Here is an 18,479-nt window from a genome sequence, read left to right on the forward strand (position 1 = left end):
TACATTCATATGAGCTCATCAGGGAGCACTTTAGTAGCTATGGGATAGACAGACAGACAGGCTGACGGACAGATGGACAGACTAGATAGATAGATATTACCTGTTGGGTCGTACCCCTCATCTGTCCATTCCTTATCTGCAGCTTTTCTACTGGGATATATCAGCACTCGCCGTCCGTGCACAACATGCGACAGCAGCGACGGAGACTTCACATCGGACGAGTCTTATGAGCAAGGACGTTCTGAACCCGTAACAATGGACTGGTCAGAGCTGAAGGATCTGTTCACCAAGTATCTGACCGACGGAGAGCACATGGAGGAAAACATAAGGTAAGAAGAACCCCGAGCATCATATGATGTACAGTATAAGCCTGCCCCGCCCCCTGCAGGGTGATACAGACAGAAGAGAGCTATGAGCCTGCCCCTCCTCCTGCAGGGTGATACAGACAGAAGAGAGCTATGAGCCTGCCCCTCCTCCTGCAGGGTGATACAGACAGAAGAGAGCTATGAGCCTGCCCCTCCTCCTGCAGGGTGATACAGACAGAAGAGAGCTATGAGCCTGCCCCTCCTCCTGCAGGGTGATACAGACAGGAGAGCTATGAGCCTGCCCCGCCCCCTGCAGGGTGATACAGACAGAAGAGAGCTATGAGCCTGCCCCTCCTCCTGCAGGGTGATACAGACAGGAGAGCTATGAGCCTGCCCCTCCTCCTGCAGGGTGATACAGACAGAAGAGAGCTATGAGCCTGCCCCTCCCCCTGCAGGGTGATACAGACAGAAGAGAGCTATGAGCCTGCCCCTCCCCCTGCAGGGTGATACAGACAGAGGAGAGCTATGAGCCTGCCCCTCCCCCTGCAGGGTGATACAGACAGAAGAGAGCTATGAGCCTGCCCCGCCCCCTGCAGGGTGATACAGACAGAAGAGAGCTATGAGCCTGCCCCTCCTCCTGCAGGGTGATACAGACAGAAGAGAGCTATGAGCCTGCCCCTCCTCCTGCAGGGTGATACAGACAGAAGAGAGCTATGAGCCTGCCCCTCCTCCTGCAGGGTGATACAGAGAGAAGAGAGCTATGAGCCTGCCCCTCCCCCTGCAGGGTGATACAGACAGAAGAGAGCTATGAGCCTGCCCCTCCTCCTGCAGGGTGATACAGACAGAAGAGAGCTATGAGCCTGCCCCTCCTCCTGCAGGGTGATACAGACAGAAGAGAGCTATGAGCCTGCCCCTCCCCCTGCAGGGTGATACAGACAGAAGAGAGCTATGAGCCTGCCCCTCCTCCTGCAGGGTGATACAGACAGAAGAGAGCTATGAGCCTGCCCCTCCCCCTGCAGGGTGATACAGACAGAAGAGAGCTATGAGCCTGCCCCTCCTCCTGCAGGGTGATACAGACAGAGGAGAGCTATGAGCCTGCCCCTCCTCCTGCAGGGTGATACAGACAGAAGAGAGCTATGAGCCTGCCCCTCCTCCTGCAGGGTGATACAGAAGAGAGCTATGAGCCTGCCCCTCCTCCTGCAGGGTGATACAGACAGAAGAGAGCTATGAGCCTGCCCCTCCTCCTGCAGGGTGATACAGACAGAAGAGAGCTATGAGCCTGCCCCTCCCCCTGCAGGGTGATACAGACAGAAGAGAGCTATGAGCCTGCCCCTCCTCCTGCAGGGTGATACAGACAGAAGAGAGCTATGAGCCTGCCCCTCCTCCTGCAGGGTGATACAGACAGAGGAGAGCTATGAGCCTGCCCCTCCCCCTGCAGGGTGATACAGACAGAAGAGAGCTATGAGCCTGCCCCTCCTCCTGCAGGGTGATACAGACAGAAGAGAGCTATGAGCCTGCCCCTCCCCCTGCAGGGTGATACAGACAGAAGAGAGCTATGAGCCTGCCCCTCCTCCTGCAGGGTGATACAGACAGAAGAGAGCTATGAGCCTGCCCATCCCCCTGCATGGTGATACAGACAGAAGAGAGCTATGAGCCTGCCCCTCCCTCTGCAGGGTGATACAGACAGAAGAGAGCTATGAGCCTGCCCCTCCCCCTGCAGGGTGATATAGAAGAGAGCTATAAGCCTGCCCCTCCCCCTGCAGGGTGATACAGACAGAAGAGAGCTATGAGCCTGCCCCTCCCCCTGCGGGGTGATACAGACAGAAGAGAGCTATGAGCCTGCCCCTCCCCCTGCAGGGTGATACAGACAGAAGAGAGCTATGAGCCTGCCCCTCCCCCTGCGGGGTGATACAGACAGAAGAGAGCTATGAGCCTGCCCCTCCCCCTGCAGGGTGATACAGACAGAGGAGAGCTATGAGCCTGCCCCTCCTCCTGCAGGGTGATACAAACAGAAGAGAGCTATGAGCCCGCCCCTCCTCCTGCAGGGTGATACAGACAGAAGAGAGCTATGAGCCTGCCCCTCCTCCTGCAGGGTGATACAGACAGAAGAGAGCTATGAGCCTGCCCCTCCCCCTGTGGGGTGATACAGACAGAAGAGAGCTATGAGCCTGCCCCTCCCCCTGCAGGGTGATACAGACAGAGGAGAGCTATGAGACTGCCCCTCCCCCTGCAGGGTGATACAGACAGAAGAGAGCTATGAGCCTGCCCTGCCCCCTGCAGGGTGATATAGAAGAGGGCTATGAGCCTGCCCCGCCCCCTGCAGGGTGATATAGAAGAGGGCTATGAGCCTGCCCCTCCTCCTGCAGGGTGATACAGACAGAAGAGAGCCATGACCCTGCCCCTCCTCCTGCAGGGTGATACAGACAGAAGAGAGCTATGAGCCTGCCCCTCCTCCTGCAGGGTGATACAGACAGAGGAGAGCTATGAGCCTGCCCCTCCCCCTGCAGGGTGATACAGACAGAAGAGAGCTATGAGACTGCCCCTCCCCCTGCAGGGTGATACAGACAGAAGAGAGCTAGGAGCCTGCCCCTCCTCCTGCAGGGTGATACAGACAGAAGAGAGCTATGAGCCTGCCCCTCCTCCTGCAGGGTGATACAGACAGAAGAGAGCTATGAGCCTGCCCCTCCTCCTGCAGGGTGATACAGACAGAAGAGAGCTATGACCCTGCCCCTCCCCCTGCAGGGTGATACAGACAGAGGAGAGCTATGAACCTGCCCCTCCTCCTGCAGGGTGATATAGACAGAAGTGAGCTATGAGCCTGCCCCTCCTCCTGCAGGGTTATACAGACAGAAGAGAGCTATGAGCCTGCCCCTTCCTCCTGCAGGGTGATACAGACAGAAGAGAGCTATGAGCCTGCCCCTCCTCCTGCAGGGTGATACAGACAGAAGAGAGCTATGAGCCTGCCCCTCCTCCTGCAGGGTGATATAGACAGAAGAGAGCTATGAGCCTGCCCCTCCTCCTGCAGGGTGATACAGACAGAAGAGATCTATGAGCCTGCCCCTCCTCCTGCAGGGTGATACAGACAGAAGAGAGCTATGAGCCTGCCCCTCCCCCTGCAGGGCGATACAGACAGAAGAGAGCTATGAGCCTGCCCCTCCCCCTGCAGGGCGATACAGACAGGAGAGCTAAGAGCCTGCCCCTCCTCCTGCAGGGTGATACAGACAGAAGAGAGCTATGAGCCTGCCCCTCCTCCTGCAGGGTGATACAGACAGAGGAGAGCTATGAGCCTGCCCCTCCCCCTGCAGGGTGATACAGACAGAAGAGAGCTATGAGCCTGCCCCTCCTCCTGCAGGGTGATACAGACAGAAGAGAGCTATGAGCCTGCCCCTCCTCCTGCAGGGTGATACAGACAGAAGAGAGCTATGAGCCTGCCCCTCCCCCTGCATGTTGATACAGACAGAAGAGAGCTATGAGCCTGCCCCTCCCTCTGCAGGGTGATACAGACAGAAGAGAGCTATGAGCCTGCCCCTCCCCCTGCAGGGTGATATAGAAGAGAGCTATGAGCCTGCCCCTCCCCCTGCGGGGTGATACAGACAGAAGAGAGCTATGAGCCTGCCCCTCCCCCTGCAGGGTGATACAGACAGAAGAGAGCTATGAGCCTGCCCCTCCCCCTGCGGGGTGATACAGACAGAAGAGAGCTATGAGCCTGCCCCTCCCCCTGCAGGGTGATACAGACAGAGGAGAGCTATGAGCCTGCCCCTCCTCCTGCAGGGTGATACAGACAGAAGAGAGCTATGAGCCTGCCCCTCCCCCTGTGGGGTGATACAGACAGAAGAGAGCTATGAGCCTGCCCCTCCCCCTGCAGGGTGATACAGACAGAGGAGAGCTATGAGACTGCCCCTCCCCCTGCAGGGTGATACAGACAGAAGAGAGCTATGAGCCTGCCCTGCCCCCTGCAGGGTGATATAGAAGAGGGCTATGAGCCTGCCCCGCCCCCTGCAGGGTGATATAGAAGAGGGCTATGAGCCTGCCCCTCCTCCTGCAGGGTGATACAGACAGAAGAGAGCCATGACCCTGCCCCTCCTCCTGCAGGGTGATACAGACAGAAGAGAGCTATGAGCCTGCCCCTCCTCCTGCAGGGTAATACAGACAGAGGAGAGCTATGAGCCTGCCCCTCCCCCTGCAGGGTGATACAGACAGAAGAGAGCTATGAGACTGCCCCTCCCCCTGCAGGGTGATACAGACAGAAGAGAGCTAGGAGCCTGCCCCTCCTCCTGCAGGGTGATACAGACAGAAGAGAGCTATGAGCCTGCCCCTCCTCCTGCAGGGTGATACAGACAGAAGAGAGCTATGAGCCTGCCCCTCCCCCTGCAGGGTGATACAGACAGAAGAGAGCTATGAGCCTGCCCCTCCCCCTGCAGGGTGATACAGACAGAAGAGAGCTATGAGCCTGCCCCTCCTCCTGCAGGGTGATACAGACAGAAGAGAGCTATGAGCCTGCCCCTCCTCCTGCAGGGTGATACAGACAGAGGAGAGCTATGAGCCTGCCCCTCCTCCTGCAGGGTGATACAGACAGAAGAGAGCTATGAGCCTGCCCCTCCTCCTGCAGGGTGATACAGACAGAAGAGAGCTATGACCCTGCCCCTCCCCCTGCAGGGTGATACAGACAGAGGAGAGCTATGAACCTGCCCCTCCTCCTGCAGGGTGATATAGACAGAAGTGAGCTATGAGCCTGCCCCTCCTCCTGCAGGGTGATACAGACAGAAGAGAGCTATGAGCCTGCCCCTCCTCCTGCAGGGTGATACAGACAGAAGAGCTATGAGCCTGCCCCTCCTCCTGCAGGGTGATACAGACAGAAGAGAGCTATGAGCCTGCCCCTCCTCCAGCAGGGTGATACAGACAGAAGAGAGCTATGAGCCTGCCCCTCCTCCTGCAGGGTGATACAGACAGAAGAGAGCTATGAGCCTGCCCCTCCCTCTGCAGGGTGATACAGACAGAAGAGAGCTATGAGCCTGCCCCTCCCCCTGCAGGGTGATATAGAAGAGAGCTATGAGCCTGCCCCTCCCCCTGCGGGGTGATACAGACAGAAGAGAGCTATGAGCCTGCCCCTCCCCCTGCAGGGTGATACAGACAGAAGAGAGCTATGAGCCTGCCCCTCCCCCTGCAGGGTGATACAGACAGAAGAGAGCTATGAGCCTGCCCCTCCCCCTGCAGGGTGATACAGACTGAAGAGAGCTATGAGCCTGCCCCTCCCCCTGCAGGGTGATACAGACAGAGGAGAGCTATGAGCCTGCCCCTCCTCCTGCAGGGTGATACAGACAGAAGAGAGCTATGAGCCTGCCCCTCCCCCTGTGGGGTGATACAGACAGAAGAGAGCTATGAGCCTGCCGCTCCCCCTGCAGGGTGATACAGACAGAGGAGAGCTATGAGACTGCCCCTCCCCCTGCAGGGTGATACAGACAGAAGAGAGCTATGAGCCTGCCCTGCCCCCTGCAGGGTGATATAGAAGAGGGCTATGAGCCTGCCCCGCCCCCTGCAGGGTGATATAGAAGAGGGCTATGAGCCTGCCCCTCCTCCTGCAAGGTGATACAGACAGAAGAGAGCCATGACCCTGCCCCTCCTCCTGCAGGGTGATACAGACAGAAGAGAGCTATGAGCCTGCCCCTCCTCCTGCAGGGTGATACAGACAGAGGAGAGCTATGAGCCTGCCCCTCCCCCTGCAGGGTGATACAGACAGAAGAGAGCTATGAGACTGCCCCTCCCCCTGCAGGGTGATACAGACAGAAGAGAGCTAGGAGCCTGCCCCTCCTCCTGCAGGGTGATACAGACAGAAGAGAGCTATGAGCCTGCCCCTCCTCCTGCAGGGTGATACAGACAGAAGAGAGCTATGAGCCTGCCCCTCCTCCTGCAGGGTGATACAGACAGAAGAGAGCTATGACCCTGCCCCTCCCCCTGCAGGGTGATACAGACAGAGGAGAGCTATGAACCTGCCCCTCCTCCTGCAGGGTGATATAGACAGAAGTGAGCTATGAGCCTGCCCCTCCTCCTGCAGGGTGATACAGACAGAAGAGAGCTATGAGCCTGCCCCTTCCTCCTGCAGGGTGATACAGACAGAAGAGAGCTATGAGCCTGCCCCTCCTCCTGCAGGGTGATACAGACAGAAGAGAGCTATGAGCCTGCCCCTCCTCCAGCAGGGTGATACAGACAGAAGAGAGCTATGAGCCTGCCCCTCCTCCTGCAGGGTGATACAGACAGAAGAGAGCTATGAGCCTGCCCCTCCTCCTGCAGGGTGATACAGACAGAAGAGAGCTATGAGCCTGCCCCTCCCCCTGCAGGGTGATACAGACAGAAGAGAGCTATGAGCCTGCCCCTCCTCCTGCAGGGTGATATAGACAGAAGAGAGCTATGAGCCTGCCCCTCCTCCTGCAGGGTGATACAGACAGAAGAGATCTATGAGCCTGCCCCTCCTCCTGCAGGGTGATACAGACAGAAGAGAGCTATGAGCCTGCCCCTCCCCCTGCAGGGCGATACAGACAGGAAAGCTATGAGCCTGCCCCTCCTCCTGCAGGGTGATACAGACAGAGGAGAGCTATGAGCCTGCCCCTCCTACTGCAGGTTGATACAGACAGAAGAGAGCTATGAGCCTGCCCCTCCTCCTGCAGGGTGATACAGACAGAAGAGAGCTGTGAGCCTGCCCCTCCCCCTGCAGAGTGATACAGACAGAAGAGAGCTATGAGCCTGCCCCTCCTCCTGCAGGGTGATACAGACAGAAGAGAGCTATGAGCCTGCCCCTCCTCCTGCAGGGTGATACAGACAGAAGAGAGCTATGAGCCTGCCCCTCCTCCTGCAGGGTGATATAGAAGAGAGCTATGAGCCTGCCCCTCCCCCTGCAGGGTGATACAGACAGAAGAGAGCTATGAGCCTGCCCCTCCTCCTGCAGGATGATACAGACAGAAGAGAGCTATGAGCCTGCCCCTCCTCCTGCAGGGTGATACAGACAGAAGAGAGCTATGAGCCTGCCCCTCCTCCTGCAGGGTGATACAGACAGAAGAGAGCTATGAGCCTGCCCCTCCTGCTGCAGGGTGATACAGACAGAAGAGAGCTATGAGCCTGCCCCTCCTCCTGCAGGATGATACAGACAGAGGAGAGCTATGAGCCTGCCCCTCCACCTGTGGGGTGATACAGACAGAAGAGAGCTATGAGCCTGCCCCTTCCTCCTGCAGGGTGATACAGACAGAAGAGAGCTATGAGCCTGCCCCTCCTCCTGCAGGGTGATATAGAAGAGAGCTATGAGCCTGCCCCTCCCCCTGCAGGGTGATACAGACAGAAGAGAGCTATGAGCCTGCCCCTCCTCCTGCAGGATGATACAGACAGAAGAGAGCTATGAGCCTGCCCCTCCTCCTGCAGGGTGATACAGACAGAAGAGAGCTATGAGCCTGCCCCTCCCCCTGCAGGGTGATACAGACAGAAGAGAGCTATGAGCCTGCCCCTCCCCCCGCAGGGTGATACAGACAGAAGAGAGCTATGAGCCTGCCCCTCCTCCTGCAGGGTGATACAGACAGAAGAGAGCTATGAGCCTGCCCCTCCTCCTGCAGGGTGATAGACAGAAGAGAGCTATGAGCCTGCCCCTCCTCCTGCAGGGTGATACAGACAGAAGAGAGCTATGCGCCTGCCCCTCCCCCTGCAGGGTGATACAGACAGAAGAGAGCTATGAGCCTGCCCCTCCCCCTGCAGGGTGATACAGACAGAAGAGAGCTATGAGCCTGCCCCTCCTCCTGCAGGGTGATACAGACAGAAGAGAGCTATGAGCCTGCCCCTCCCCCTGCAGGGTGATACAGACAGAAGAGAGCTATGAGCCTGCCCCTCCTCCTGCAGGGTGATATACAGACAGAAGAGAGCTATGAGCCTGCCCCTCCTCCTGCAGGGTGATACAGACAGAAGAGAGCTATGAGCCTGCCCCTCCTCCTGCAGGGTGATACAGACAGAAGAGAGCTATGAGCCTGCCCCTCCTCCTGCAGGGTGATACAGACAGAAGAGAGCTATGAGCCTGCCCCTCCCCCTGCAGGGTGATACAGACAGAAGAGAGCTATGAGCCTGCCCCTCCTCCTGCAGGGTGATACAGACAGAAGAGAGCTATGAGCCTGCCCCTCCCCCTGTAGGGTGATACATACAGAGGAGAGCTATGAGCCTGCCCCTCCCCCCGCAGGGTGATACATACAGAAGAGAGCTATGAGCCTGCCCCTCCTCCTGCAGGGTGATACAGACAGAAGAGAGCTATGAGCCTGCCCCTCCTCCTGCAGGGTGATACAGACAGAAGAGAGCTATGAGCCTGCCCCTCCTCCTGCGGGTGATACAGACAGAAGAGAGCTATGAGCCTGCCCCTCCCCCTGCAGGGTGATACAGACAGAAGAGAGCTATGAGCCTGCCCCTCCTCCTGCAGGGTGATACAGACAGAAGAGAACTATGAGCCTGCCCCTCCTCCTGCAGGGTGATACAGAAGAGAGCTATGAGCCTGCCCCGCCCCCTGCAGGGTGATACAGACAGAAGAGAGCTATGAGCCTGCCCCTCCTCCTGCAGGGTGATACAGACAGAGGAGAACTATGAGCCTGCCCCTCCTCCTGCAGGGTGATACAGACAGAGGAGAGCTATGAGCCTGCCCCTCCTCCTGCAGGGTGATACAGACAGAGGAGAGCTATGAGCCTGCCCCTCCTCCTGCAGGGTGATACAGACAGAGGAGAGCTATGAGCTTGCCCCTCCTCCTGCAGGGTGATACAGACATAGGAGAGCTATGAGCCTGCCCCTCCTCCTGCAGGGTGATACAGACAGAAGAGAGCTATGAGCCTGCCTCTCCCCCTGCAGGGTGATACAGACAGAAGAGAGCTATGAGCCTGCCCCGCCCCCTGCAGGGTGATACAGACAGAAGAGAGCTATGAGCCTGCCCCTCCTCCTGTAGGGTGATACAGACAGAAGAGAGCTATGCGCCTGCCCCTCCTCCTGCAGGGTGATACAGACAGAAGAGAGCTATGAGCCTGCCCCTCCTCCTGCAGGGTGATACAGACAGAAGAGAGCTATGAGCCTGCCCCTCCTCCTGCAGGGTGATATAGACAGAAGAGAGCTGTGAGCCTGCCCCTCCCCCTGCAGGGTGATACAGACAGAGGACAGCTATGAGCCTGCCCCTCCTCCTGCAGGGTGATATAGACAGAAGAGAGCTATGAGCCTGCCCCTACCCCTGCAGGGTGATACAGACAGAAGAGAGCTATGAGCCTGCCCCTCCTCCTGCAGGGTGATACAGACAGAAGAGAGCTATGAGCCTGCCCCTCCCCCTGCAGGGCGATACAGACAGGAGAGCTATGAGCCTGCCCCTCCTCCTGCAGGGTGATACAGACAGAGGAGAGCTATGAGCCTGCCCCTCCTCCTGCAGGGTGATACAGACAGAAGAGAGCTATGAGCCTGCCCCTCCCCCTGCAGGGAGATACAGACAGAAGAGAGCTATGAGCCTGCCCCTCCTCCTGCAGGGTGATACAGACAGAAGAGAGCTATGAGCCTGCCCCTCCCCCTGCAGAGTGATACAGACAGAAGAGAGCTATGAGCCTGCCCCTCCTCCTGCAGGGTGATACAGACAGAAGAGAGCTATGAGCCTGCCCCTCCTCCTGCAGGGTGATACAGACAGAAGAGAGATATGAGCCTGCCCCTCCTCCTGTAGGGTGATATAGAAGAGAGCTATGAGCCTGCCCCTCCCCCTGCAGGGTGATACAGACAGAAGAGAGCTATGAGCCTGCCCCTCCTCCTGCAGGATGATACAGACAGAAGAGAGCTATGAGCCTGCCCCTCCTCCTGCAGGGTGATACAGACAGAAGAGAGCTATGAGCCTGCCCTTCCTCCTGCAGGGTGATATACAGACAGAAGAGAGCTATGAGCCTGCCCCTCCCCCTGCAGGGTGATACAGACAGAAGAGAGCTATGAGCCTGCCCCTCCTCCTGCAGGGTGATACAGACAGAAGAGAGCTATGAGCCTGCCCCTCCTCCTGCAGGGTGATACAGACAGAAGAGAGCTATGAGCCTGCCCCTCCCCCTGCAGGGTAATACAGACAGAAGAGAGCTATGAGCCTGCCCCTCCCCCTGCAGGGTAATACAGACAGAAGAGAGCTATGAGCCTGCCCCTCCCCCTGCAGGGTGATACAGACAGAGGAGAGCTATGAGCCTGCCCCTCCTCCTGCAGGATGATACAGACAGAGGAGAGCTATGAGCCTGCCCCTTCCTCCTGCAGGGTGATACAGACAGAAGAGAGCTATGAGCCTGCCCCTCCTCCTGCAGGGTGATATAGAAGAGAGCTATGAGCCTGCCCCTCCCCCTGCAGGGTGATACAGACAGAAGAGAGCTATGAGCCTGCCCCTCCTCCTGCAGGATGATACAGACAGAAGAGAGCTATGAGCCTGCCCCTCCTCCTGCAGGGTGATACAGACAGAAGAGAGCTATGAGCCTGCCCCTCCCCCTGCAGGGTGATACAGACAGAAGAGAGCTATGAGCCTGCCCCTCCCCCCGCAGGGTGATACAGACAGAAGAGAGCTATGAGCCTGCCCCTGCTCCTGCAGGGTGATACAGACAGAAGAGAGCTATGAGCCTGCCCCTCCTCCTGCAGGGTGATAGACAGAAGAGAGCTATGAGCCTGCCCCTCCTCCTGCAGGGTGATACAGACAGAAGAGAGCTATGCGCCTGCCCCTCCCCCTGCAGGGTGATACAGACAGAAGAGAGCTATGAGCCTGCCCCTCCCCCTGCAGGGTGATACAGACAGAAGAGAGCTATGAGCCTGCCCCTCCTCCTGCAGGGTGATACAGACAGAAGAGAGCTATGAGCCTGCCCCTCCTCCTGCAGGGTGATACAGACAGAAGAGAGCTATGAGCCTGCCCCTCCTCCTGCAGGGTGATACAGACAGAAGAGAGCTATGAGCCTGCCCCTCCTCCTGCAGGGTGATACAGACAGAAGAGAGCTATGAGCCTGCCCCTCCTCCTGCAGGGTGATACAGACAGAAGAGAGCTATGAGCCTGCCCCTCCCCCTGCAGGGTGATACAGACAGAAGAGAGCTATGAGCCTGCCCCTCCTCCTGCAGGGTGATACAGACAGAAGAGAGCTATGAGCCTGCCCCTCCCCCTGTAGGGTGATACATACAGAGGAGAGCTATGAGCCTGCCCCTCCCCCCGCAGGGTGATACATACAGAAGAGAGCTATGAGCCTGCCCCTCCTCCTGCAGGGTGATACAGACAGAAGAGAGCTATGAGCCTGCCCCTCCTCCTGCAGGGTGATACAGACAGAAGAGAGCTATGAGCCTGCCCCTCCTCCTGCGGGTGATACAGACAGAAGAGAACTATGAGCCTGCCCCTCCTCCTGCAGGGTGATACAGAAGAGAGCTATGAGCCTGCCCCGCCCCCTGCAGGGTGATACAGACAGAAGAGAGCTATGAGCCTGCCCCTCCTCCTGCAGGGTGATACAGACAGAGGAGAACTATGAGCCTGCCCCTCCTCCTGCAGGGTGATACAGACAGAGGAGAGCTATGAGCCTGCCCCTCCTCCTGCAGGGTGATACAGACAGAGGAGAGCTATGAGCCTGCCCCTCCTCCTGCAGGGTGATACAGACAGAGGAGAGCTATGAGCTTGCCCCTCCTCCTGCAGGGTGATACAGACATAGGAGAGCTATGAGCCTGCCCCTCCTCCTGCAGGGTGATACAGACAGAAGAGAGCTATGAGCCTGCCTCTCCCCCTGCAGGGTGATACAGACAGAAGAGAGCTATGAGCCTGCCCCGCCCCCTGCAGGGTGATACAGACAGAAGAGAGCTATGAGCCTGCCCCTCCTCCTGCAGGGTGATACAGACAGAAGAGAGCTATGCGCCTGCCCCTCCTCCTGCAGGGTGATACAGACAGAAGAGAGCTATGAGCCTGCCCCTCCTCCTGCAGGGTGATATAGACAGAAGAGAGCTGTGAGCCTGCCCCTCCCCCTGCAGGGTGATACAGACAGAGGACAGCTATGAGCCTGCCCCTCCTCCTGCAGGGTGATATAGACAGAAGAGAGCTATGAGCCTGCCCCTCCCCCTGCAGGGTGATACAGACAGAAGAGAGCTATGAGCCTGCCCCTCCTTCTGCAGGGTGATACAGACAGAAGAGAGCTATGAGCCTGCCCCTCCTCCTGCAGGGTGATACAGACAGAGGAGAGCTATGAGCCTGCCCCTCCTCCTGCAGGGTGATACAGACAGAGGAGAGCTATGGGCCTGCCCCTCCTCCTGCAGGGTGATACAGACAGAAGAGAGCTATGAGCCTGCCCCTCCCCCTGCAGGGTGATACAGACAGAAGAGAGCTATGAGCCTGCCCCTCCTCCTGCAGGGTGATACAGACAGAAGAGAGCTATGAGCCTGCCCCTCCTCCTGCAGGGTGATACAGACAGAAGAGAGCTATGAGCCTGCCCCTCCTCCTGCAGGGTGATACAGACAGAGGAGAGCTATGAGCCTGCCCCTCCTCCTGCAGGGTGATACAGACAGAAGAGAGCTATGAGCCTGCCCCTCCCCCTGCAGGGTGATACAGAGGAGAGCTATGAGCCTGCCCCTCCCCCTGCAGGGTGATACAGACAGAAGAGAGCTATGAGCCTGCCCCTCCTCCTTTAGGGTGATACAGACAGAAGAGAGCTATGAGCCTGCCCCTCCTCCTGCAGGGTGATACAGACAGAAGAGAGCTATGAGCCTGCCCCTCCCCCTGCAGGGTGATATAGACAGAAGAGAGCTATGAGACTGCCCCTCCCCCTGCAGGGTGATACAGACAGAAGAGAGCTATGAGCCTGCCCCTCCCCCTGCAGGGTGATACAGACAGAAGAGAGCTATGAGCCTGCCCCTCCTCCTGCAGGGTGATACAGACAGAAGAGAGCAATGAGCCTGCCCCTCCTCCTGCAGGGTGATACAGACAGAAGAGAGCTATGAGCCTGCCCCTCCTCCTGCAGGGTGATACAGACAGAAGAGAGCTATGAGCCTGCCCCTCCCCCTGCAGGGTGATACAGACAGAAGAGAGCTATGAGCCTGCCCCTCCTCCTGCAGGGTGATACAGACAGAAGAGAGCTATGAGCCTGCCCCTCCCCCTGCAGGGTGATACAGACAGAAGAGAGCTATGAGCCTGCCCCTCCTCCTGCAGGGTGATACAGACAGAAGAGAGCTATGAGCCTGCCCCTCCTCCTGCAGGGTGATACAGACAGAGGAGAGCTATGAGCCTGCCCCTCCTCCTGCAGGGTGATACAGACAGAGGAGAGCTATGAGCCTGCCCCTCCTCCTGCAGGGTGATACAGACAGAAGAGAGCTATGAGCCTGCCCCTCCCCCTGCAGGGTGATACAGAGGAGAGCTATGAGCCTGCCCCTCCCCCTGCAGGGTGATACAGACAGAAGAGAGCTATGAGCCTGCCCCTCCTCCTGTAGGGTGATACAGACAGAAGAGAGCTATGAGCCTGCCCCTCCTCCTGCAGGGTGATACAGACAGAAGAGAGCTATGAGCCTGCCCCTCCCCCTGCAGGGTGATATAGACAGAAGAGAGCTATGAGACTGCCCCTCCCCCTGCAGGGTGATACAGACAGAAGAGAGCTATGAGCCTGCCCCTCCCCCTGCAGGGTGATACAGACAGAAGAGAGCTATGAGCCTGCCCCTCCTCCTGCAGGGTGATACAGACAGAAGAGAGCTCTGAGCCTGCCCCTCCTCCTGCAGGGTGATACAGACAGAAGAGAGCTCTGAGCCTGCCCCTCCTCCTGCAGGGTGATACAGACAGAAGAGAGCTATGAGCCTGCCCCTCCTCCTGCAGGGTGATACAGACAGAAGAGAGCTATGAGCCTGCCCCTCCTCCTGCAGGGTGATATAGACAGAAGAGAGCTGTGAGCCTGCCCCTCCCCCTGCAGGGTGATACAGACAGAGGACAGCTATGAGCCTGCCCCTCCTCCTGCAGGGTGATATAGACAGAAGAGAGCTATGAGCCTGCCCCTCCCCCTGCAGGGTGATACAGACAGAAGAGAGCTATGAGCCTGCCCCTCCTCCTGGAGGGTGATACAGACAGAAGAGAGCTATGAGCCTGCCCCCCCTCCTGCAGGGTGATACAGACAGAGGAGAGCTATGAGCCTGCCCCTCCTCCTGCAGGGTGATACAGACAGAGGAGAGCTATGGGCCTGCCCCTCCTCCTGCAGGGTGATACAGACAGAAGAGAGCTATGAGCCTGCTCCTCCCACTGCAGGGTGATACAGACAGAAGAGAGCTATGAGCCTGCCCTTCCTGCTGCAGGGTGATTCAGACAGAAGAGAGCTATGAGCCTGCCCCTCCTCCTGCAGGGTGATACAGACAGAAGAGAGCTATGAGCCTGCCCCTCCTCCTGCAGGGTGATACAGACAGAAGAGAGCTATGAGCCTGCCCCGCCCCCTGCAGGGTGATACAGACAGAAGAGAGCTATGAGCCTGCCCCTCCCCCTGCAGGGTGATACAGACAGAAGAGAGCTATGAGCCTGCCCCTCCCCCTGCAGGGTGATACAGACAGAAGAGAGCTATGAGCCTGCCCCTCCCCCTGCAGGGTGATACAGACAGAAGAGAGCTATGAGCCTGCCCCTCCTCCTGCAGGGTGATACAGACAGAAGAGAGCTATGAGCCTGCCCCGCCCCCTGCAGGGTGATACAGACAGAAGAGAGCTATGAGCCTGCCCCTCCTCCTGCAGGGTGATACAGACAGAAGAGAGCTATGAGCCTGCCCCTCCTCCTGCAGGGTGATACAGACAGAAGAGAGCAATGAGCCTGCCCCTCCTCCTGCAGGGTGATACAGACAGAAGAGAGCTATGAGCCTGCCCCTCCTCCTGCAGGGTGATACAGACAGAAGAGAGCTATGAGCCTGCCCCTCCTCCTGCAGGGTGATACAGACAGAAGAGAGCTATGAGCCTGCCCCTCCTCCTGCAGGGTGATACAGACAGAGGAGAGCTATGAGTCTGCCCCTCCTCCTGCAGGGTGATACAGACAGAAGAGAGCTATGAGCCTGCCCCTCCTCCTGCAGGGTGATACAGACAGAGGAGAGCTATGAGCCTGCCCCTCCTCCTGCAGGGTGATACAGACAGAAGAGAGCTATGAGCCTGCCCCTCCCCCTGCAGGGTGATACAGACAGAAGAGAGCTATGAGCCTGCCCCCTGCAGGGTGATACAGACAGAAGAGAGCTATGAGCCTGCCCCTCCCACTGCAGGGTGATACAGACAGAAGAGAGCTATGAGCCTGCCCCTCCCCCTGCAGGGTGATACAGAGGAGAGCTATGAGCCTGCCCCTCCCCCTGCAGGGTGATACAGACAGAAGAGAGCTATGAGCCTGCCCCTCCTCCTGTAGGGTGATACAGACAGAAGAGAGCTATGAGCCTGCCCCTCCCCCTGCAGGGTGATACAGACAGAAGAGAGCTCTGAGCCTGCCCCTCCTCCTGCAGGGTGATACAGACAGAAGAGAGCTATGAGCCTGCCCCTCCTCCTGCAGGGTGATACAGACAGAAGAGAGCTATGAGCCTGCCCCTCCCCCTGCAGGGTGATATAGACAGAAGAGAGCTATGAGACTGCCCCTCCCCCTGCAGGGTGATACAGACAGAAGAGAGCTATGAGCCTGCCCCTCCCCCTGCAGGGTGATACAGACAGAAGAGAGCTATGAGCCTGCCCCTCCTCCTGCAGGGTGATACAGACAGAAGAGAGCTATGAGACTGCCCCTCCCCCTGCAGGGTGATACAGACAGAAGAGAGCTATGAGCCTGCCCCTCCTCCTGCAGGGTGATACAGACAGAAGAGAGCTCTGAGCCTGCCCCTCCTCCTGCAGGGTGATACAGACAGAAGAGAGAGCTATGAGCCTGCCCCTCCTCCTGCAGGGTGATACAGACAGAAGAGAGCTATGAGCCTGCCCCTCCTCCTGCAGGGTGATACAGACAGAAGAGAGCTATGAGCCTGCCCCTCCTCCTGCAGGGTGATACAGACAGAGGAGAGCTATGAGCCTGCCCCTCCTCCTGCAGGGTGATACAGACAGAAGAGAGCTCTGAGCCTGCCCCTCCCCCTGCAGGGTGATACAGACAGAAGAGAGCTATGAGCCTGCCCCTCCTCCTGCAGGGTGATACAGACAGAAGAGAGCTATGAGCCTGCCCCTCCTCCTGCAGGCTGATACAGACAGAGGAGAGCTATGAGCCTGCCCCTCCTCCTGCAGGGTGATACAGACAGAAGAGAGCTATGAGCCTGCCCCTCCTCCTGCAGGGTGATACAGACAGAAGAGAGCTATGAGCCTGCCCCTCCTCCTGCAGGGTGATACAGACAGAAGAGAGCTATGAGCCTGCCCCTCCTCCTGCAGGGTGATACAGACAGAAGAGAGCTATGAGCCTGCCCCTCCTCCTGCAGGGTGATATAGACAGAAGAGAGCTATGAGACTGCCCCTCCCCCTGCAGGGTGATACAGACAGAAGAGAGCTATGAGCCTGCCCCTCCCCCTGCAGGGTGATACAGACAGAAGAGAGCTATGAGCCTGCCCCTCCTCCTGCAGGGTGATACAGACAGAAGAGAGCTATGAGACTGCCCCTCCCCCTGCAGGGTGATACAGACAGAAGAGAGCTATGAGCCTGCCCCTCCTCCTGCAGGGTGATACAGACAGAAGAGAGCTCTGAGCCTGCCCCTCCTCCTGCAGGGTGATACAGACAGAAGAGAGAGCTATGAGCCTGCCCCTCCTCCTGCAGGGTGATACAGACAGAAGAGAGCTATGAGCCTGCCCCTCCTCCTGCAGGGTGATACAGACAGAAGAGAGCTATGAGCCTGCCCCTCCTCCTGCAGGGTGATACAGACAGAGGAGAGCTATGAGCCTGCCCCTCCTCCTGCAGGGTGATACAGACAGAAGAGAGCTCTGAGCCTGCCCCTCCCCCTGCAGGGTGATACAGACAGAAGAGAGCTATGAGCCTGCCCCTCCTCCTGCAGGGTGATACAGACAGAAGAGAGCTATGAGCCTGCCCCTCCTCCTGCAGGGTGATACAGACAGAAGAGAGCTCTGAGCCTGCCCCTCCTCCTGCAGGGTGATACAGACAGAAGAGAGCTATGAGCCTGCCCCTCCTCCTGCAGGGTGATACAGACAGAAGAGAGCTATGAGCCTGCCCCTCCTCCTGCAGGGTGATACAGACAGAAGAGAGCTATGAGCCTGCCCCTCCTCCTGCAGGCTGATACAGACAGAAGAGAGCTATGAGCCTGCCCCTCCTCCTGCAGGGTGATACAGACAGAAGAGAGCTATGAGCCTGCCCCTCCTCCTGCAGGCTGATACAGACAGAGGAGAGCTATGAGCCTGCCCCTCCTCCTGCAGGGTGATACAGACAGAAGAGAGCTATGAGCCTGCCCCTCCTCCTGCAGGGTGATACAGACAGAAGAGAGCTATGAGCCTGCCCCTCCTCCTGCAGGGTGATACAGACAGAAGAGAGCTATGAGCCTGCCCCTCCCCCTGCAGGGTGATACAGACAGAAGAGAGCTCTGAGCCTGCCCCTCCCCCTGCAGGGTGTATGATGTGTTGTCTTTGTGTTGTGCAGGAAGTTCTCCCGGGCCCCTCACCCGTCGGGCTCCCAGGAGAACAGTGACCTGGCTGACTCCCTGCTGCAGACGTTTCGGGGCTATAACATGGATCACACCTGGGTGGACAGTCACTTTGCTGAGCTGCAGTTTCCTAACAGGTGAGCAGATTTGGCAGTGACCCGTCCTTGCCCATCGCCCGCCCTGTGCAGGTCTCCTAATCAGACCTATTGTCCCCTACAGGTCTCAACCGAATTCCCTGAACATAGTGAATGGCAGTGAGATTGTGGAGCGGATTCCTATCGGTGACCCGGATGTGTACTGTCCGTACAGCGCCTCCAAAACCGCGGAGGTGACGCCCCCATCACTCTCACCTTTTTACACATACGGCATCAGAGGTTTAATTTTAGGGGTTAAGGGGCTGATCAATGTATTCCTGAAAGGAAGAGGTTAAAAACTAATATTTCTGGTTGTAAAGGGGTTAATGGGAGAGTCAGTGGTAATAAACACCAGCAGTAATATACACTGGGGGTAAAAACACCAGCAGTAATATACACCGGGGGTAAAAACACCAGCAGTAATATACACCGGGGGTAAAAACACCAGCAGTAATATACACCGGGGGTAAAAACACC

General features: G+C 57.9%; 1 protein-coding gene across 2 annotated transcripts in view; it reads left to right on the forward strand.

The window, feature by feature from the left end:
* The window catches only part of TFR2 (transferrin receptor 2), an 82,292-nt gene that overhangs the window by 6,687 nt on the left and 57,126 nt on the right, over positions 1-18,479 (forward strand). For both annotated transcript variants that reach the window (XM_040415350.1, XM_040415351.1), the window contains exons 3-5: positions 143-329; positions 17,865-18,005; positions 18,088-18,196. In XM_040415350.1, the coding sequence (XP_040271284.1) occupies positions 143-329; positions 17,865-18,005; positions 18,088-18,196 (437 nt within the window). The remainder of the gene's footprint in view (positions 1-142; positions 330-17,864; positions 18,006-18,087; positions 18,197-18,479) is intronic.

This window comes from Bufo bufo, chromosome 1 (genome assembly GCF_905171765.1).
Source record: "Bufo bufo chromosome 1, aBufBuf1.1, whole genome shotgun sequence".
NCBI classification, from domain to species: Eukaryota; Metazoa; Chordata; class Amphibia; order Anura; family Bufonidae; genus Bufo; species Bufo bufo.